The 22714-nt window shown below is 44.0% G+C and overlaps 1 protein-coding gene across 2 annotated transcripts in view; it reads right to left on the reverse strand.

The window, feature by feature from the left end:
• The window catches only part of LOC124607151 (mycosubtilin synthase subunit C), a 136785-nt gene that overhangs the window by 105102 nt on the left and 8969 nt on the right, over positions 1 to 22714 (reverse strand). Inside the window, exon 1 of one of the 2 annotated variants that reach the window (XM_047139359.1) lies at positions 12121 to 12230. The exons of the other annotated variant lie outside the window; for it this stretch is intronic. Within the exon in view, the coding sequence (XP_046995315.1) occupies positions 12121 to 12188 (68 nt within the window). The 5' untranslated portion in view covers positions 12189 to 12230. Of the gene's footprint in view, positions 1 to 12120; positions 12231 to 22714 lie in introns of those variants that run through there. 2 annotated transcript variants of the gene reach the window in all.

The following is a 22714-nucleotide window of genomic DNA, read 5'->3' on the forward strand; positions in this document are numbered from 1 at the left end:
TCCCTCCTCCCCCTCCCCACCCCCCACCATATCCTTCCACCACCACCACCACCACCACCACCACCACCACCACCACCACGTTTCAGGGTACTCCTCTCGGAAGTTGCCTAGGAAAGACTAGCACCATGGACAGGGCAAGAGAAGCACAGAGAGAAATGATGAACACGTCTAAAAGCCACGCGAGAGGGGGGAAGAAGATTAAAAGAGCAGGTAGGGGGAGGACCAGGCTGGACCACCAAGCCCAGGCAGCTGCAGCTCGGTCTGGGCAGAGGAAGCAACGGAATGTTCTGGGAGCCCATCAGTGGGCCGATAAGGTTAAGTTGCCCACCGTCAAAGAGAGTGGTAAAAGCCCCATTCGTTTATAAAACGTAAAACTAAGCCAGCCGCTGAGGCATCATCTCCTAACACCATGGGTAGCGGGTCAGAAAGTAAAGAGTCCGCCGCAGGGAACTAGGTTGGGACAGTTCAGCAAAAATGTTGACAACGATCGCCCAGGAACCACAGGACAGTGGTGTGGGTCCTCACGACGGAGGAGATGACCATGAGTCAGCCAATTATGGCTGATGCGGAGCCGCCGAAGCACGGTAGAATCCCTGCGAGAGGCCTGCAAAAAGAACCTCCACAGATTCGTAGTCTGCTTTATCATCCGTAGTTAATTTGATGAAGGCAGAGTGACCTATTCTGTATTCCAAATCCCTAAAACTTGACTGCGTAATAACGATCGGAAGTCTGTTACCGCAATACCGATCTCAAGAACCGGTTTACTGGTAGTCAGTTTGGCCAGGCTATCAACGAATTCATTCCCCAGCATCCCGACGTGGACCGGGGACCAGACGAAGGCATATGTCGCACTTTTATACGAACTTTTTACATTTGATGGCCCATGCCGTAACCAACTGAACTATCCAAATGCACGTCACTACCATCCCCACAACGATACCTGCCTGTACCTATTTTTCCGTGAGCTCTTCTGTGGACCTTCCCGAACTAGCATTCGTAGGAAATGTCGCGGAGAAAATGCGCAGCAACAATTAAGAGTTTTCCAGAATGACTTTTCTACTCCGGTACGGGATATGAGCTACGGAAATTCGCGTACGTCGCTGGAGAGCGAAATCTTAATATTCGACCTGCTCGTTGTGTTGTACGTAAGGACAGCTGCACTGAGTCAGCATGTACGTAGAGCGGGAGCAGAATACGACTATTTCGAAAGAACACTCAAACTGGAAGAGCAAGCCTCTCGTCGAAATCGCTTTCACTATCTACAGAGACTCGCTCAACAAAACCAACATTACTCTCCCCAAAAGAGGCCACATAAAACTACACCGCTGTTGCGTCTGTTACATTATTTCATCTTATCCGATAAGTGGTTACTACTGAAACATGCTCTGCTGTGTGAGCGGTTGAGGTACTGGCTTCAGAACCGCGAGGGAGCGGTGTTACGATTCTCGTACAGCCAACCCGACTTTTTTTTTGGCATCTTTACTGAAGTTCGCCTCCGACGAGAGCCTGTATGATGACGTCACCAAGGTCGTAGTCGAATCCTGGTTTGTCCTTTTCCGATTGAGCTAATGTCCACCTGTTCCAAAATTCCCCTTCCGAGGTAACATCTGTTGAAATAGGCGACCACTCCCAACGAGTATCATATCTTCAAGATATGTGCTTTCCACAGTTATAACTTCACCGAACGAGATGGCCCACCGCTGACGTTGACAAACACGTAACATTATCATGCAGCAGGTGTACGTTCGTGACAATTTTTTTCGCCCGAGTAGAGACTCATTTTCCAACATCAGCTGCAGTCATACTGCCATCACGTGGTACCAGTATCAAATGCTATATTTAATCATTTATAGGTTTGTGACCAAAATATCTAGGAACGCTACGTTCGGGATCCATGTAACTTTCCTGATGGCTACATGTTTGCTGTTTATTTATGATAGAATAGGCTATATTGTCCTTTTGGAAATAGCGATAGGTATAAACCATTTGTCCCTATCCGCTTACTACAATTGCTGTCTTCTGACTAGTGTCACGCTATCTCAAGGATTTACTCTTCTAAGCAAATCTCCATCTCAGAGTAGAACAGACAACCAAATTCTTGAATTGTTTCTTGTATATATTCTAATTACTATCTTCCCCTACAGTTTTTGACCTCTACGGCTAGCTGTTAGTTACTCGCTGATGTCTTCGCACAGGTCACAATATGCAACCACTTCTTCCACTTACTTTCCACGTGTGCCTCCTCTTGCTGATTCGGCGAAGAGCCTCCCTATTTATCACTTCAACAGTACATTTAATCATGAGCATCCTTTCATAACACTACAGCTAACATTCCTCGATTAGCTTTTTGTTTTCCCACAGTCCACGTGTCACTACTATGCAACGCTGTGATCCACACATACATTGTAAGACGTTTCTTTTTCAATTTAAGTCCTATGTTTAATATCAGAAGACATCTTTTGGCGAGAAATGCCCCCTTTGCTAGTGCAGGTGTGGTTTTTATCTCCTCCTTGCTTCGTCCGTCATTAATCACCTTGCCTCCAAATGGCTCTGAGCACTATGGGACTTAACATCTATGGTCATCAGTCCCCTAGAACTTAGAATTACTTAAACCTAACTAACCTAAGGACAGCACACAACACCCAGCCTTGCCTCCAAATAATCCTTGCAACAGTAGCCACGTGGTGTGCATCAGAGAGTGAAGAGACGCTGAAAAAAAGCTACTGGTCAACTTCATAAACAGCTCCCCACGAGTCAAAGAACGGGAGTTTACAGGCGAGCATTTGTGAGCGGAATGTCTTTTTTTGGAGCTCTGACGTCAGTGCCTCATGAGGAATGCCGCCGCATCTGATGCGGCTGTTGTTTACGCCGTCGTGTCGGTCGTTAAAGTGTTTTGAGTGGAGACTTATCAAATTTTAACGATTCTGTCCATCCCCGAACGTTCTCCCGTTAGTTTATGAGTGACGGTTTCACCAGACATACAAGTATAAACAGAACGGTCACCTGATTATAGTACTACACGTTTCAATGATTCATACCATAATAGTAGAGTTGAGAATTAGGCATTTACGTTCTTACTATTAGCGCCATTTCACAGCAGCACGCCAGCTAAGAAACATGATTTCTATTTTGAGGTAAAGAAGAAACAATATATGACGCAAACTGCTAGTTTCTTGTATGTGCTCTTCACTGTGCACGACGTGTTTTTGACTATTTCTTTACTTAGTCAAGAGAACTCCCTGTGACGAATATGTCCACTTTTGATAAATTAATGTTTTATCCAAATGGCTCTGAGCACTATGGGACTTAACATCTGAGGTCATGAGTCCCCTAGAACTTAGAGCTACTTAAACCTAACTAACCTAAGGACATCACACACTTCCATGCCCGAGGCAGGATTCCAACCTGCGACCGTAGCGTTCGCGCGGTTCCAGACTGAAGCGCCTAGAACCGCTCGGCCACAACGGCCGGCTTTTATCCAATTGACGAGTGAAGTATAGAAAGTTAGAAACATTGGTGGGCATTCCCGAATTCGCGGCCGTGCTACTTTATTGAATACTGCGTACCCGTCTTTCTTGAACTCCGCTCTTTTTTTCAAGTCATCGCGTGCTTGCAGTTTGCTGCCATCCATTTCGCTCTACAGCAGAAGCTTTTAACTCCAACAAAAGAAGCTCTATGCCGGTTGTCCGCTAAATCTCCACTCGAAACGGCGCGTACTGCAACCGAAATGCGCTGGCTAATCATAGCACTGAGTACATTCTCAGCTGCACAAAGGTAACTAGTTTGTCAATGCTCTGTCTTTTACACAGTTCCCTCTACGAATCCCCATAGGACCAGGAACGTTGTAACAACGCTTAAACGAAAATAACCAGTCAGTAAGTGATAAGGGCTATTATCTCGGCTCAGTAACAAAGTACAGTGATTCACGCAACGTCCAGGTGTCTCCAAGTGATTGGTGTCGCATGAGTCAAAGACTACAGCAGACAGGAACTGGAATGAAGTTAATTTCCAGATAATACTTTCTGGTGCGGCGAAGCATCGATGTCCCTACACTTCGCTTTCTGGAAGTAGAACCACATCATCAGGTTATTCAAATCGAAAAATGCTTTGCGCTTCTACGGAAAAAGCTGTATAGGTAGCATCAATGTCAGCAAGATAATATAGATCGAAGCGTTCGAACGAGGCTGCAACGCTAAGGTATTAGGTGGTGATGAACCCGATACATTGAGTGAAGCAAGGGTAAGCTACTGCTTTTAGCAAATTTCTAAAATGTGGAGAGATTTAGACAGATCCACAATCTTTGTATGTACAAGACTCAGCGACTCGTATGAGGTAAACGGCTTTCATATTTTTATCTTCAAGCGATTCTAAATATGAAACACTGGCGTTCTTCGATGAAAAAAGTTGAGGCGATGAAAATTCATCATGTACTCGCATGTAGAAAGTTTTTCAAAAGACTAGTGAGGAGAAATTTTACATTAAAATTTTTCCAAATGGTGTCTTGAAATGAGTTCATCCTCAGTGAAAATGAAAACCTTAGCTCGTGATTTTTAGTAGGTGCATAAACTTTATATCCGAATAATTTTTGTAAGAGACATTTTATGAACCCGACTGCAAACCAATTTCCCTTAAAATTAAGTGAGACGACACTTACTTTCGAAAACTTTTCTATGATCTCGAGTTCTGTTCTCGTTATTAAGAATTATTTATTTAGTGAAAAGATACCACTATCACTTGTACGTATCAACTTCAAATCAGTTTTTTCTTTACTTTTCACTCTAAACGAAACTTCAGAATTTAATATTTTATTTAGCGAGTTGGTATACAGGCACTTATCTTAACCGTAAGGGATGGCACATAAAATGTGGAATGGACAATACTCTAAATTTAACTAACTTTGCTACTGTAAAATTACTTTAAGCACAATAAATGCGCAGGAAACAATCCCGGTTGTGTGTGATTAACTCAAATCTATGCAAATGCACACTTATTTCAGCACTACTACACAACAAAATAATGTTAAAGGCGGTTCATATTTCTGGATGCTACGGTCTGCGTTCAGTTTCGGCTGGAACTAGTTACTTGCACGAAATGACTGTGTGAACTACTTTTGTCACATTTGACGAGTATTTCGCGACTGCAGTCTGAGACAATGGAAAATTGCAATATCTACAAAGCTGGAGTGCGCTCTGCAACAGAAAAACGGTATCTCTACTCAAGTTCCGTTACGAAATAGTGAAGAACAGCCATTTACACCACTTCATTCTCACATTCAAAAAAATTTAGCCTTCGACTTTGTTGCGTCGGACAGCCAACGTTCTCACTTAACTGATGTTCTCTGATACTGTTTTTTTACAATCCAGTCTTTGGAAAGAAGCGCCGTCTGCTACGAAAGAACCGAAATGTGTAATCGGTTTTTGCTGAGTTTATGTCCTGTGGTGACAGCTGTAAGGAGGCTCGTAGCTTTCAGTTTCGCAATGTGCTGATGAACTTTATAATTAGTTAATTTTATACCATTTTTGGAGTTGCAGCTGCGTAAAAGCTCTAAAAATGACATGTTTTTCTCATACGAAGATTGTAACGCAGTCTTCAAAACAAACATAATCCGCTATTTAAAACGGAAAACTGCCCTAATAAATGAGTCTAAGTAAACAAGAAATTCACGTATAAAACAGCTGACCGCAATATTTTGTTACCTTTCAAAGAAGCAATAGAAACTTTGTATTCCAATTTCTTTTTGTCGGTGGTGAAGGGCTCAAAGAATTACGTGGACATGAAATTGCCGTCACGGACTAAAGTGTAGGATTCAGTAATGTAACTTCTTTTGTCCGAGAGACCGCCCCCACAAGCTGCGTTCCCTTTTGTTTGCTAAAGCGGAACGTTGCTTCACCTGTGTGTAGCGTAAAGGAAAAGGCGTAGCGAGCGGAGTGCGGAACATCGCTGATGCAACGCGGTGCAGAGAAATCTGACAGCGTCCAGAAACTTTCAAATTGCGCCAAGTTCCCGACAAACACGGTGTTCGCGCCGCTGTTTCTAATAGTCCGTTGTCGTAGCTCCACAAGATTTTCGTTCTGCGAATTATACTTTCATTTCCAGCGTTTCATATTCTCTTAGAAAGGAGCCGTCAAGGAGATAGTTAACGCTCGAGTAACTACCTTGCAGACGGTAACTCATTCAAGCTGGCGCGAGTGTTGGCCGTTCACGCGAGATGGAGCTTGTGGTATGTTTTTGTACTAATGCCCGAGAACGCAGAACAATTACCCGACATTTTAATTAACACTATGCAGTCCAGATAGTAAGCTGTTGCCGGTTGAAGGACAGGAAAGAGTAAAAAAAGTACGCTTGCTTGTGAGACCACAATAAGAACCCTGTTATAAATATGGGGCGGCCGCTGTGGCCGATCGGTTGTAGGCGCTTCAGTCCGGAACCGCGCTGCTGCTACGGTCGCAGGTTCGAATCCTGCCTCGGGCATGGATGTGTGTGATGTCCTTAGGTTAGTAAGTAGTTCTAAGTCTAGGGGACTGATGACCTCAGATGTTACGTCCCATAGTGCTGAGAGCCATTTGTACCATTTTTTGTAATAAATATGCATTTAGAGCACACTTCATTCCTGTTTTTAAGAAACAGGTTATACATAGTCTATTAGTTCTCTCTCTCTCTCTCTCTCTCTCTCTCTCTCTGTCTCTCTGTCTGTCTGTCTGTCTGATGAAAAACTAAATGTGAAAAAAATCACGACGGGAACATTTTCCGACTTTATGGTGAGGTGGACGTGCTCCCTCTAAGGGAGTAAATTTTGGCGGTACAGAAAAGACGCGTCTGTATCTTATACAAATCTGTTTTGTTCTTAATTATGCGCAAATTCTGATGCACTGAGTCACAAACTGCTTCTTTAAGCATTTTACCAGTAACTAACGCATTTTATCTTTTCTACACTTATAACGAAAAAACGTCAGTAGACATTTAAAGTTATCCATAACATGCAGGTACAGCATAATCACAAAATACTGTTTAGCGTTGCCATCAGGCACAAATTTCGATCTCTGGTCCCTTCTTTCAAAACTAGACACCGTAATTCGTAAATTCGCTAAACTGTAGCTACACATCTCGCAAGCCACCGTGTGGTGCATGGCGGAGGGTAACCTGTACCACTATCAGTTATCTTTTCTGTTCCACTTGCAGACAGGTCCCTCTGTAGCTAGCTAGACACGTTACTTCACTGGTCAGACGAAGGCAAGTGCGTACTATTTCCAAGAGGACTATGCCTCGTCAATTAGTCTGGTATCCAAAAGAAACTTTTTCGTTCGACCAGGAATAGTTATAAAGTTCTTGCAAAAAAAAAAAAAAAAACTGAAGGATACAAACCTGTGTTAATTTGAACCTTTAGGTGTACTGGCGAGGCGTGCTTAGAGCACTATGCAGAAAAGCCAAGGATCTGGGATACAGTCTAGTCGAACATATATATTTTAACTTTCCACATATATTGAATGGAGCATATTCTCTGAACAGTGTTCAAGAAAACTGATCAGAAATTCTTTTCTATGACAAGAAATATCGGAGACTCAAAAATTGACAATCACAAAAATGTATACCTTCATTAGCTCTTGACGAAACTTACGATCGTTGTTTGCGGTTCGTTGCATCCGGTTACCAGTTGTAGGAATTTTGAAACAAACATTACTCGCTTCTCTTGAGGTAGCGTATGGTGAACCTCAAGTTAACCTTTCTATTGTTATCGTTCTGTTCTCTGGCACCTTATCCATGGCGAAACCGAGAAAGTGGTTATCTGGAGATGATGATTTACCAGCAAATTCTGCGACCAATTTTGTTGAACAGCATCCATCCGTTCACCCGCCTACCGACACCAAAAGACAGCTGAAGAAAATACTAGCAGAGGGATCTAAACATCGATTTGTTTAACTACATGTGGGATGAGGAATATCTTCCCTGACTTGTGTTAGTCCCGGAAATATTTTGTGAATGAAGTCGCATAGATCGCTTAATACTTTATTTATATCGTCGTTTCAGCTACATCTAGCACATCAGAAACTATAACCTGTAAAATAATGCGTAGTGTCAGAACGTGTGCCTAATCGGGGCGTCAACTGCTTGACGGTTTTACAAGTTCTAATCTGATGATTGCAGCACCCGAAACGACGTTATAAACACACGTATTAAGCGAGCTACACGGCTTTATACACAAAACATTCACAATGGTCGCAGAAATTTCATTTATTACTCCTGCAAACTTCGAAGTCTTAATAGCGCAACGCCTTACTTATAGCACCTCCTTATGGTTAGTTGAGCATTTCTGTGTCGCTTTGGCACTGGCCCAACAATAGCGTGCTGAATCACGCTCTACTTCGAGTATTCTGTCTCACGTTAATACAACTTATTGTGCTAGATCGACGATTACAGTTTTATAAGCTGTCCCGTTCGTGGATTAATTACACTGCCATGCCGTACAGGGTTAATGAGGAGGAAAGATACATTGATTCTGACAAGAAACTTCGTGTGGACATATGCTCTATTCCGAATGGTTTCAGAGACAGAACACATTTAATATTACTTTTGTACATTTTTCTTTAATAACTAAAGCCGCACCTTCCAACGGAAACGTGCAATAGTACAAAATTAAACCACATTAAATTTCCTACAAAAAAGATTCTATTCCTTTTTTTCTCCAAGACTATTAGTTTGCGATAAGAGAACGAGGGACTATCGAAAATTTTATTTTTGTAGGTTTTGTAGGGCAGTTTGATGCAGTTGTCCGTACTGATAACCCACAAGGTTTATGTGTCAAATTGTTCGTCTCAACTGTCTACACTACTGTGGTACTTGTAAACAATGACAGTGTTTGAATACCGAAAATAGGGAACAATGTACATTAAATTTGTTCTATCTCAAACCATCGGAATAGGGCATTTGTCCGTATGAAGCTTTTGTTCAGAATCGCTAATAGTATCACCTAGCAAAGCATGTGTCTTTCCTCCTGATTCATCCTGTATTTGGAGTATTCACGCAAAGTGTTTACCAACTGCATGGCTTCCCGGTTTTCCTCTAAACAATCAGGTCAAAACAAAGCGCGAAAGTACACCTACAAAACATAAAAATTTCAGTATTTAGGAAAAGATGAGTAGGATAAGCTGTTCATATATGTATATACCTTCTTCGTGAATCATCTGTTGTATTATTGAAAACTGTATCAAAATCTCCTTAGTAGTTCTGTAAGGTAAAGTGAACTTACAGACAGAAAAACACGGCTGGTGATTAATTTAGTAACATGTACAGAACAGACTTACATCTGACTCGCGTTAAGTGGGAAGTGTGGTTTTTAAATTTGCAGTTACTGTGTAGATTCTACAAATACCACAGAACATTATTCAGTATCAGCTTTGGCTTCAAACTTCATTTACTGTATCCACTAAGTACATCACAATGTACTTGTCAAATGTTTGACATTACCTGCAATTTTCGATTTCTGTTAAATTGGTGCTGTGCAAAGGCTACTTTTATATGTATAAATGGCACACGGGTAAATCCGAAGTTCTCCGAGGCTGTTCGCATGTGATTTTGTCGTATATAGAGTGCTCAGGAGATTAGTGAATTTAAGCGTTACAACCTGTAAAGGATCTGAACGCTTGAGGGTATGGCGTTCGACTCTCAGTATAAACAACTGATTTCGCATGAATAGGCTGAAAGCCACATTGTTTGATTACAAGGTTGTCGAATAATCAGTGGAAACAGACAACCACTAAATATCTGGGAGTATGTTTAAGGAGCGATGTAAAATTGAATGACCGGATAAAATAAACCGTAAGAAAAAGCAGTAGCCAGACAAACTCATTGGAAGAATCCTTAGGAACGGTAACCCTAACACGAAGAGGGTTCTGAATGGGGGAGCCCCATATGGTTCCCAAGTTGTGCAGCGACCGTAGACCATAAAATTACCAAATAAGCAGCAACCAGTCGCAAGATCATGTTTTCTTTGTTTAGTTTTGCATATCGATTTCGACTGATTAACAGCCATCCCCAGTGCTACAAATACAAGAATAAAAAGAAAAATGTTTTGACGTATCTTTGAGTACCTTTGTTACTAATGCATCGTTTATTAAATACGATGTGTTGGCAGGTAGTCGACAGCTTTATTTTTAATGTCTTGTATTCATGAAATATTGCACATGCCTGCCAACACATCGTATTTAATAAACGATGCATTAGCAACAAAGTTACTCCAAGATACGTCAAAACATTATTTTTATTCTTGTATTTGTAGCACTGATGATAGCTGTTAATCAGTCGAAATCGATATGCAAAATTAAATAAAGAAAACATGATCTTGCGACTGGTTGCTGCTTATTTGGTAATTTTACGAAGAAGGTTGCTTGTAACACCCTAGTTCGACCGACACTTTAAAATTGGTCCTCAGTGTCTTACCCTTATATAGTAGAGAGGGAAAAAAGAAGACGAGAAGACAAGCGGCGTGTTTCGTAGCAAGACGCGTTTAGTAAGCCCAAAAGCGTCAACGTGATGCTTACCCGACTTCAGTGACAGACCTAACACGAGACCGAGCGAGGTGGCGCAGTGGTTAGCACACTGGACTCGCATTCGGGAGGACGACGGTTCAATCCCGTCTCCGGCCATCCTGATTTAGGTTTTCCATGATTTCCCTAAATCGCTTCAGGCAAATGCCGGGATGGTTCCTTTGAAAGGGCACGGCCGATTTCCTTCCCCATCCTTCCCTCACCCGAGCTTGCGCTCCGTCTCTAATGACCTCGTTGTCGACGGGACGTTAAACACTAATATCCCCCCCCCCACCACACGAGACGCGCTGTGCGTAGCTGTTTACTTTTAAAATTCCGAGACCATACATTGCTCGTCCATGCATCTCGCAGAACGACCAAGAAGATAAAATTAGAGATTCGAACTCACACAGAGACTTCCCAACAGTTCTACCCGCGCACCATTCATGAGCGGAAAAGAAAAAGCAGGAAGTGAACGTCGGTACGCCAAGTATCTTTCATCAGACACTTTAAGGAGACGTTCAAATAATAGATGGAATTCAAATATAGATGTGAGACCACTTTTTCAAAATAGTGTCCTTCGCAGACATATTTCTTCGAATTAAACTGTTTTGGGAATGATCATGAACATTCGCCAGCTTACAAATACTAGTCTCTTTCAACCCTCTCGCTGTCACTGGACCGTTTATGCCTCACGGTAGATTATCAGACAACCAGTGGGAATTCGCTGCACGTTACTGTTATGTAGCTTGTGTCAAATGGCTTTGTTCCAAAACTGTTTCACATCGTACATCACACACAGGAGGATCGAGGTGACTGTCACATTAGACTCAAATTTATACCTAACGATAAAGAGCTTGCCATTTCGCATGAACTACCGAAATGTCAAATATTTGTAATCATAAATATGATGGAAATGCTTTTTCGAAATTATACATCATAAATGAAAATTTGATTATCACTGGAGTATACAGGTTCCACGTCAAAGTACCTGGGGGACGCATGTATCCTCTCCTCCCCGCGTTGGAAAACAAAACGGGGAGAATTATTTTTTTCGTAGTGTTTACTTCTGTCGACGAATTTAATTAAAATAATCATACGGTAATATCTTTCACCCAGAAATTTTAGTGAAAAAGATTAGTTGCCTTCTGAGATCTGGGATCCAAAGTTTAACACGATGTCTCAATTACTACTGTCTACAGGCAGCCACCAATGTGCTTCCGCTCTCAGCGATAACAAACGCGCATTAATTTCCCTGTCCTCTAAATAAAAATAAAATGAAGAAAATTACATAAAAATTGAAAATTCACGTATGGTAGAGAAGTCTATAGCGTCTTTAAGTATGTCAAGAGTCTGCTCTTAATTTTAATTACGGCTGGAGTTTCGGTTTTCTTGAACTAGGCGAAAATTGAGCGTCCGTAGGTGTCCCGTTTGAAAACAAGCAGACAATGCTGTTGCACAGTGGAAGTGACAACACAGTTGGAGCGGCGAAAGCTACGTTCACACTGGTGTATTTGTGGCGGCAGCAATTTAGCCAGATAGCAGTGAAATGCCAACTACTTCACACCGGACTGTAGGCAGCTCTGAGGTTCGGACTCACGGCTCTGGCTCCTCGGTGTAGGAACGCCACTGCAGCTGCGGCAGGAAATAGAGTTCGGCACGGGCCATGACGCCGGGAGACGCTTCGCTTGCAGACTGCGGCGGTCCGCGAATAAACCGCCTCTTCGCAGCGCGGCGAGCCCGCCCCTCAAAGCTGGGATCCTGGCGGAGGCTGCAGTGCTGCCGCCAACCGGCAGATTTCTGTGACGCCGATGGCGCTGTGGTGTATCGTCTTCGATGTCACGCACGACACTTGCAGACAATAGATGAACTGCTAGTACAGTTGCTCTCTATCGAAACTATGGCGCTGTAGATTTGGTGCAATAGATGTAAGACGTAGTAAATGCTAGGACTACCGATAGTATTGGTAGTATTAGTATGGAATATAATTGAATGTGTGAGAGAGAACCTGGGAGCCGACGACTTTTCTTTGTTTTTGTTTGTTTGTTTCTTTGTCTTGAACATATTTAGAACCGCTTATCGTCCGTTGTTGTTCCATTGTGTATTTTACATCCTTTCAAAACATAAACTGCATTTTATAAGCAGTAGTTTATCATGTAACCAAAGCAATTACTTTTGATGGTTGGATTGGTTGTTTCGGGGGAAGGAGACCAGACAGCGAGGTCATCGGTCGCATCGGATTAGGGAAGGACGGGGAAGGAAGTCGGCCGTGCCCTTTGAAAGGAACTATCCCGGCATTTGCCTGGAGCGATTTGGGGAAATCACGGAAAACCTAAATCAGGATGGCCGGACGCGGGATTGAACCGTCGTCCTCCCGATTACTTTTGAGGCAAGCAGTTTACATGCAACAGCAAAACCTGTATAATTATTGTTGTTATTACATTATGTACTCAATAGAACGTTCTTCTTCATGGTGAAAGGAAGAGTTTCGTGTTATTACTGATAAGTGTGAAAGTTGTTTATGAATAATAGAAACATGTTTCATATAGACGAAATATTGGAGCGATGTTTCGGTTTTTATTCTGAGTTTTTTCTAAATTTTACCTTTTTTTCAAGAAATTGCATTTTCTGGAACTATATGATAAATTTGAATTGTTTTCATTTTTACAACATCCCTCTGTCTCAACTTACAATTGAAAAATTCTCGAATAAAATCTGAATTACACACTGACAATTTTAGTTTCACTATGAATACTGGTTATTTGTAACAGACTGGGGGATAACTATGAAGACCAAAAATGCCCCGTAGATTACGCGGCCATTTATGTAGTCTCACTCAGTCTCTAGACGGTTCACCGCTTCCCGTATGTAGGAGAATCTGCTAACACACTGACTGCATACGCAAAGAAAGCGATAGAAATGAAGTAATGGCCTACATATATGAAACACACTTAACGTACGGATGATGCGGCTACGATGTTAACTGACCAATGCCACTAGGCATACTATAGTAGTTTACTCTTACTTACGATGGGCTACAACAGCCTACGATAGGTTTACAACTCAAACTGGTAGCTTCGTCTTCCTAGATTTCAAAGGCATTCGAAAATGTGCCACATCGTCGACTACTACCAAAGATATGATCGAAAGGAGCATTTTTGCATATGAGATTGGTTAGAGGAATGTGAAAAGTAGAACTTTACGGGAAGGACAGGCGATTAATTTTGAGTATATACAAAAGTCAAAGTACTGAACTGGTAGTTTATGGTACCAAGAACGAAACAGAAAGGGAGTGAGATAAGGATGCTCCCTATCACCATACTTATTCAATATGTTCATCGAGGACGCAATGACAACAGTAATAATAATGAAAGAAAAGACGAGTGGAATCAAAATAAATGATATACATATTCACTCCATGAGAATGACCGAAGGTATTGCTATAGTGGCATACTCAGAGAAGGAAGTAAATAAAACGCTTAAGGCCTTAAATCAAGAAAGAAACAAAACTAAAATCAGAAATACATACCAAGAAGACGGAAGTCACGGTTATAGGCCAAAAAGAGGTGGAAGTAAGACTGGCATAAGAAAAGGCAGTGAGAAGCTCTAGAAAGTAACCAAATTTGACTGTTTCGGCAATACTGTGGGGGAAAAGAATAGATATCTCAAGCAAATCAAAAGAAGTATAGCACTTTCCAAGAGCGCCTTCCAGAATGAGAAAGAACTTCTGGCACCCATACTGAGAAATGATTTATAAAAACCTGTGTATTATTAAGTGTCCTGAGATACGTACGTGAAACCTGGACGTTAGCAAAACAGGAGAAAGCTCACGTCGAAGCTGCGGAAATGTGTTTCTGCAGAATTACAAGAACTAGCTGGACTGACAGAAAAACAAATGAGATGGTTCTGCAAGGAATAGGAAACAAAAAAGAACTACTGAAACTTATACGCCAGCACAAAGCAAAACTCATTGGACACGTATCCGGACATCATATTCTTTTACAAAACATGAAGTTGGAGAGGACTGCTGAAGAGAAAGAGTTGTGGTTGCAGCCTTTTGAAAGAGGAAGAAGAAGATACCAGTATGTCAGCCTGAATAACGAATGTTCCATAAAAACAAGTAACACCAGGTGTCCGTCAGTAATGACGCCTAGTTGTTCAAATGACTCTAAGCACTATGGGACTTAATCTCTGAGGTCATCAGTCCCCTAGACTTAGAACTACTTAAACCTAACTAACCTAAGGACATCACACACATCCATGCCCGAGGCAGGATTCGAACCTGCGACCGTAGCAGCCCCGCAGTTCCGGACTGCAGCGCTAGAACTGCACGGCCACCGTGGCCGGCCACGACGTTTGAATTTATTGTTTATTTAGTGCTAACTCTACAGTGTCCACATATACTACTAAATGTACCTGCAAAATTACATCTTCGCACGACGCACAGTTTTGGAGGAGGGGGAGGAGATTAATATTTAACGTCCCATCGACAACGAGGTCATTAGAGACGGAGAACAAGCTCGGATCAGGGAAGGATGGGGAAGGAAATCGGCCGTGCCCTTTCGAAGGAACCATCCCGGCATTTGCCTTAATCGATGTAGGGAAATCACGGAAAACCTAAATCAGGAAGGCCGGACGCGGGTTTGAACCGTCGTCCACCCGAAAGCGAGTCCGGTGTGCTAACCACCGCGATACCCTGTTCGGTGCAGTTTTGGAGGTCTGACCTTTTATACATAGTAGTTCGATTATTTAAAGAATCGGGGAATGAGGTTTTACTGGTTTAAGTCTAAACCTCTTATTAGAATCCAGTGATGCTAGTGCACAGATGAGATGTGGTGTCACATGAAGTGTCATCTTAGTGTCCAAACTTTTCTTTTGCACATTAATGACTTTTCCTCAACATCAGCAGATGTCAACCACCGAAAAGTGCACGGCAGAGGATACGGAGCATCGTAACACGTTAGGGTTTCTTTCCGTTTGGTTTGATGTTTGGTTTCTGGGGCACTCAACTCTAATTTTTACACAGTCCAGATTTCTTTTTACACAGTCCAATTTAGTCACTGTCACGAATGATGATGAGGACAACACAAACACCCAGTCGCCGGGCAGAGAAAAATTCCCAACCCGGCCGGGAATCGTTCCCGGGACCCCATGATCAACAGGCAGCAACGCTAACCTCTAGACCACGAGCTGCGGACCTTCTTACCGTTCAATTCGTGTAACGGAGTGTGGGAAGAAAGACAGCATAAAATGTGTCTGCGCGCATTGTAAGCTAATCTTGTCTTCGCGTTGCTGAACTATCTTCTCGTCAAACGTCATACATTTCTCCATATCGGCTCACAACCATCTGTTAATATAAATTAAGTATGTGTTCCGTATACTCAGCTAGAGGTTCTGCGTGCATTGTGTCATCAGTTATGTGCGCGCCTGAGCTAAGTTTTCCACTGTTGCGGTTAATGAAACGAATAAGTCAGTGCGTTGTTTAATGATGTTATATTGTGTGATGGCCAATGTCCACGCAATAAACATAAGGTTGAATGGTCGCAAGCATCATAAACGAGTACCACAACTTAAAAAGAAAAGGACAAAAAAACGCTGTTACACGTGCCGCGCTTGATAAGTATTTTCAATAAGGCGGTGACCTTAGCCATTACACTACGGACGCCAAACTGGTTCCTTTCTGTGAGGTTACATTTACTGTTGCGCGCTGCTTTTCCTCTCCAGAAGAACACGAGTTGCGAATCAGTGTTTAGAATGAGTCGTGCCTCGTTGGAGAGAAAATGGCGTCCTTGTGGCACGGTCCACTGGTCGTATTCGCCACACATCTTGACAGGTTCTCCTTTCCGCGCATTAGACACACACATTACCAGTGGCTCGGCGTAATCGGCCAGTTGTAAGCACCTAGTGGGAGAAAAAGCGTGGTTGCTGCAAGACCCGACACCATTTGCTCGGCAAACATTGGCCGATTATGTCTCGTTGCCGGCCGAAGTGGCCGTGCGGTTAAAGGCGCTGCAGTCTGGAACCGCAAGACCGCCACGGTCGCAGGTTCGAATCCTGCCTCGGGCATGGATGTTTGTGATGTCTTTAGGTTAGTTAGGTTTAAATAGTTCTAAGTTCTAGGGGACTAATGACCTCAGCAGTTGAGTCCCATAGTGCTCAGAGCCATTTTTTTGTCTCGTCCCTAATGAACAGTATTGAAGAGGAGAAGTGATCCTTGGCCAACCTGATATGGGTTGTCGTGGCGTATCTTCGTTGCTTTGGAGCGACCAGGTGACCTTTATCTATAATCGAGCTATGGCTAATCGCCCAGTTGTCCTAGCCATCACCACTGGCTCCTAAATACGCTCCTGGAAATGGAAAAAAGAACACATTGACACCGGTGTGTCAGACCCACCATACTTGCTCCGGACACTGCGAGAGGGCTGTACAAGCAATGATCACACGCACGGCACAGCGGACACACCAGGAACCGCGGTGTTGGCCGTCGAATGGCGCTAGCTGCGCAGCATTTGTGCACCGCCGCCGTCAGTGTCAGCCAGTTTGCCGTGGCATACGGAGCTCCATCGCAGTCTTTAACACTGGTAGCATGCCGCGACAGCGTGGACGTGAACCGTATGTGCAGTTGACGGACTTTGAGCGAGGGCGTATAGTGGGCATGCGGGAGGCCGGGTGGACGTACCGCCGAATTGCTCAACACGTGGGGCGTGAGGTCTCCACAGTACATCGATGTTGTCGCCAGTGGTCGGCGGAAGGTGCACGTGCCCGTCGACCTGGGACCGGACCGCAGCGACGCACGGATGCACGCCAAGACCGTAGGATCCTACGCAGTGCCGTAGGGGACCGCACCGCCACTTCCCAGCAAATTAGGGACACTGTTGCTCCTGGGGTATCGGCGAGGACCATTCGCAACCGTCTCCATGAAGCTGGGCTACGGTCCCGCACACCGTTAGGCCGTCTTCCGCTCACGCCCCAACATCGTGCAGCCCGCCTCCAGTGGTGTCGCGACAGGCGTGAATGGAGGGACGAATGGAGACGTGTCGTCTTCAGCGATGAGAGTCGCTTCTGCCTTGGTGACAATGATGGTCGTATGCGTGTTTGGCGCCGTGCAGGTGAGCGCCACAATCAGGACTGCATACGACCGAGGCACACAGGGCCAACACCCGGCATCATGGTGTGGGGAGCGATCTCCTACACTGGCCGTACACCACTGGTGATCGTCGAGGGGACACTGAATAGTGCACGGAACATCCAAAGCGTCATCGAACCCATCGTTCTACCATTCCTAGACCGGCAAGGGAACTTGCTGTTCCAACAGGACAATGCACGTCCGCATGTATCCCGTGCCACCCAACGTGCTCTAGAAGGTGTACGTCAACTACCCTGGCCAGCAAGATCTCCGGATCTGTCCCCCATTGAGTATGTTTGGGACTGGATGAAGCGTCGTCTCACGCGGTCTGCACGTCCAGCACGAACGCTGGTCCAACTGAGGCGCCAGGTGGAAATGGCATGGCAAGCCGTTCCACAGGACTACATCCAGCATCTCTACGATCGTCTCCATGGGAGAATAGCAGCCTGCATTGCTGCGAAAGGTGGATATACACTGTACTAGTGCCGACATTGTGCATGCTCTGTTGCCTGTGTCTATGTGCCTGTGGTTGTGTCAGTGTGATCATGTGATGTATCTGACCCCAGGAATGTGTCAATAAAGTTTCCCCTTCCTGGGACAATGAATTCACGGTGTTCTTATTTCAATTTCCAGGAGTGTATATTCTTGGCGACAGTGGCTTTGTGGTGATTGTGGTCTAAGAAGTTTCTCTCTGCTTAATTTTTCATCTCCAATTACGGGACGCATCCTAGGAGATTAAAAAGACGAAGTTAGTTACTTTTCAAACGTAAACTTCTTTAGTTGAAACTACAGAAGTGTTTATCGGTAACCACGCAACGGTCGGATTTTGACATCCGACCGCTACCACGGAGTCGCGCCGATGTGTGTTACGGAGCTATACAGTAGATTTCGCGCTATTGATTTATGTAGCACTAAGACGGACAAATTATCTAACTTTTTTCTTTCTGCTTATCTGTTGACGTATTTTGTGTGTTTTTAAATTTCTATACCCTCTCTGTACATCATTATAGATAACTCTTATCATCTGCACGAGCTCTGAGGTTATTATTAACATTGTCTGCTGAGTTATCAATACATAACATCAACAGAGAATGTCCCAAGAAACTTGCCTGCGGCACCCCAGAGATTATTTCTACATTTGTCGCTGAATTTTCATCCAAGATAGCATGGTGCGGTCTACTTACGATGATTGATGAAACCAGTCTCAAGTTTCTTTTGATAACACATATGATCTTACTTTCGTTAAAAAGCGTTGGTGCGGCACTGAATTGGTGTCTACCACCCATTAAGAATCACACTGGGAGTGGCATTTACCACAATACAGCACAATATCGTCTAAAGGGCGCACGATCCCCATTCTAGTGAAAGTTGATGTAACTTGCTAGTAAATGCAACAAATTGTCAACCCACACGTTTCTGGCCTTTCTGTGCACCACTGTGCCAGGGAATGGTTTACTGCAACTACCAGACATTTTGAAAGTCTCACAAGTGTATCAGCTTTGTTGTTTACTTCCTAATGTCCGCGCAGTTAAACCCATCAAAAAGAGCTTTGTTCTTCGTCTTGCGTCACGTCTTCCTCATACTAAGGACCTTCTTGTCGCCTTAATGTGGTACCAAATCGCCGAAAGTTGATAAATCAACAGATAACCCGCGTCTTTCGTATTACGACTCAGTAAGTTTCCGGACGCTTAAGTCAGTTTGTTTATATTTACATTCTGTACCCTGCAGCTGCACACGGGTAGTTATTTACAGACAATCAAAAATTGACATCAAATGATTTGATACCTTCGAATGACACAGAATCACATCAAAAGCCATTAGAGCTAAGCTGCATATTCGTCTTGTCTTCTCGGTCAGTACAAACAGGAGGTGCAGACAGATGAAGATTTTTGGCAGTCATACTCCCAACAGTGATACATGCCTTTCATTGAATCACCTCATCAAATGCATCACTTACAAGACCGACGCATAAAATACTGTTAGAGAATTTTTGGACGTTGTGATACCAGATCAACTGCTAATTGACAATAGCTTGTCACCACCTTCTTCAAACTGATTTAAGAATCAACGTCACTCGATTTTAATACACTTCCACGAGAAGCAGTTTAATTTGATCGTCGTTTGTCGTCGCGATTTTGGGTTCTATCCCGTTTGCCCGTGAAATTGCCTTTGGCGATCATATTTATTTCCAAAGTACGGTGAAATCTTACATCATTTACGGGACCAGAACTTAATCAGAAACACTAAAAAGGCAAAAATTTCTGCAAAAAAAATGAGAACTTGACGTGAAAATATTTGTTCAAGCTAAAAAAAAAACCTGGCAAGTCGAACGATGTAATAAAAATATCCGAAATTACTGTCAAATTTTCCTCACGAATATTTTGCATGTCACTGCCCTCAATATACTGCAATGCTTGTTAATGAAGTGTAGGGAAAGAGCTTTGCAACACGAGTCATTCTACAACACAGAGTTCATCCTCATTTCTGATGTAAGTGCTAAACTCTCAAAGTACTTTCGACTTCTTAACGTATGCTATAACTTCCCTCATAAACGTCAGCAGATATCCATAATGGAAGACGTTATTGCAGAAACTATGTCGGCATTCCGCTGATATGATCGGTGACATGAAGGAGAAAGTTGTTGTGTTCATTCTAAAGACAGGTTCGATGCAGCTCTTCATGCTGTTATATCCGGTGGGAACTTCTTCATCACTGCATAACTACCGCAACTTACATCCATTTGAAGCTGCTTACTGCATTCAAGCTTTGGTTTTTCTTTGCAAAAATAGGTTCAAATGGCTCTGAGCACTATGCGACTTAACTTCTGAGGTCATCAGTCGCCTAGAACTTAGAACTAATTAAACCTAACTAACCTAAGGACATCACATACATCCATGCCCGAGGCAGGATTCAAACATGCGACCGTAGCGGTCGCTCGGCTCCAGACTGTAGCGCCTAGAACCGCACGGCCACTCCGGCCGGCTTTTTCTTTGCAATTATAGCCCCTCCTCCCCCCCCCCCCGCCCCCCCCATCTCCCCCCACACACACTCATACACGTCCTTCCATTCAAATGGTTCAAATGGCTCTGAGCACTATGGGACTTAACATCTGAGGTCATCAGTCCCCTAGAACTTAGAACTACTTAAACCTAACTAACCTAAGGACATCACACACATCCACGTCCGAGGCAGGATTCGAACCTGTGACAGCAGCAGCAGCGCGGTTCCGGACTGAAGCACCTAGAACCGCTCGGCCACAGCGGCCTTCCTTCCATTACCAGATTGACAATTCCTTGACGCCTCACGATCTGTCATATCAACCAACCGCATCTTTTACTTAAGTTGTGCCATAAATTTCTGTTTTCCCCAATTCGATCCAGTAACTCCTCATTTGCCGCACGTGGTAGCCGTGCTGTTTGAGGCGCCTTGTCACGGTCCGCGCGGCTCCCCCCCCCCCCCCCCCCCCCCCCCCCCAGCGTCGGAGGTCCAACCCCTCCCTCGGGCATAGGTGTGTGTGTGTGTTGTCCTTAGGGTAACTTAGTTTAAGTTAGATTAAGTAGTGCGTAAGCTTCGGACCGATGACTTCAGCAGTTTAGTCCCATAGTCCTTACCATTTTTTTCCAAAACTCCTCATTTGCTATCTGATCTATCCATCCAATCACCAGAATTCTTTTGTAGCACCACTTCTCAAAAGCTCCTGTATTCTTCTTGTGCGAGTTGTCTGTCTTCCACGTTTCCCTATTAGTCTTCTAAGATAAGCCGTTGTGTAGTATTGCCTCGTGCATTCCTGCATTCCTCCGGAACACAAACTCATTCTCCCCAAGATCGACCTCTACCAGTTTTTCATTCTTCCGTTAATAATTCGCGTCATTGTTTTGGCTCTGAGCACTATGCGACTTAACTTCTGAGGTCATCAGTCGCCTAGAACTTAGAACTAATTAAACCTAACTAACCTAAGGACATCACACACATCCATGCCCGAGGCAGGATTCGAACCTGCGACCGTAGCGGTCACGCGGTTCCAGACTGAAGCGCCTTTAACCGCACGGCCACACCGGCCGGCTCATTGTTTTGCAGCCAAGACCTACACCGAGGTGAGAAAAGTGATGGGATAGCGATATCCACACATGCAGATGGCAGTAGTATCGGATACACAAGGTATAAAAGGGCAGTGCGTTGGCGGAGCTGTCATTTGTACTCTCGTGGTTCAAGTAAAAATGTCCGTCTTGATTATAGCCGCGCGACGGACTTTACACACTCTGAACGCGGAATGGTAGTTGAATCTAGACGCATGGGACATTCCATTTCGGAAATCGTTAGGGAATTTAATATTCTGAGATCCACAGAGTCAGGCATTACCTCTCACACGGACAAAGCTGTGACCGACAGCCTTGACTTAACGAACGAGAGCTGCGGTATTTCTATAGAGTTGTCAGTGCCACAAACAAGGAACACTGCGTGAAATAACCGCAGAAGTCAATGTGGGACGTACAACGAACGTATTCGTTAGGACAGTGCGTCGAAATCTGGCGTTAATGGGCTATGGCAGCAGACGACCGATGCGAGTGGTTTTGCTAGCAGCACGACATCGCCTGCAGCGCCTCTCCTGGACTCTTGACCATATCGGTTGGACCCCAGACGACTGGAAGACCGTGGCCTGGTCAGATGAGCCCCGATTTCAGTTGGTAAGAGCTGGTGGTATGGTTCGATTGTGGTGCAGACCCCATGAAGCCATGGACGCACCTAGCGGTTCTAGGCGCTTCAGTCTGGAACCGCGCGACTGCTACGGTCGCAGGTTCGAAACCTGTCTCGGGCATGGATGTGTGTGATGTCCTTAGGTTAGTTAGGTTTAACTAGTTCTAAGTTCTAGGGGACTGATGACTTCAGAAGTTAAGTCCCATGGTGCTCAGAGCCATTTGAACCATGGAAGCAGGTTGTCAGCAAGACACTGTGCAAGCTTGTGGTGGCTCCGTAATGATATCGGCTGTTCAAAATGGTTCAGATGGCTCTGAGCACTATGGGACTTAACATCTGTGGTCATCAGTCCCCTAGAACTTAGAACTACTTA

Source organism: Schistocerca americana, chromosome 3 (assembly GCF_021461395.2).
Source record: "Schistocerca americana isolate TAMUIC-IGC-003095 chromosome 3, iqSchAmer2.1, whole genome shotgun sequence".
Lineage (NCBI taxonomy): Eukaryota > Metazoa > Arthropoda > Insecta > Orthoptera > Acrididae > Schistocerca > Schistocerca americana.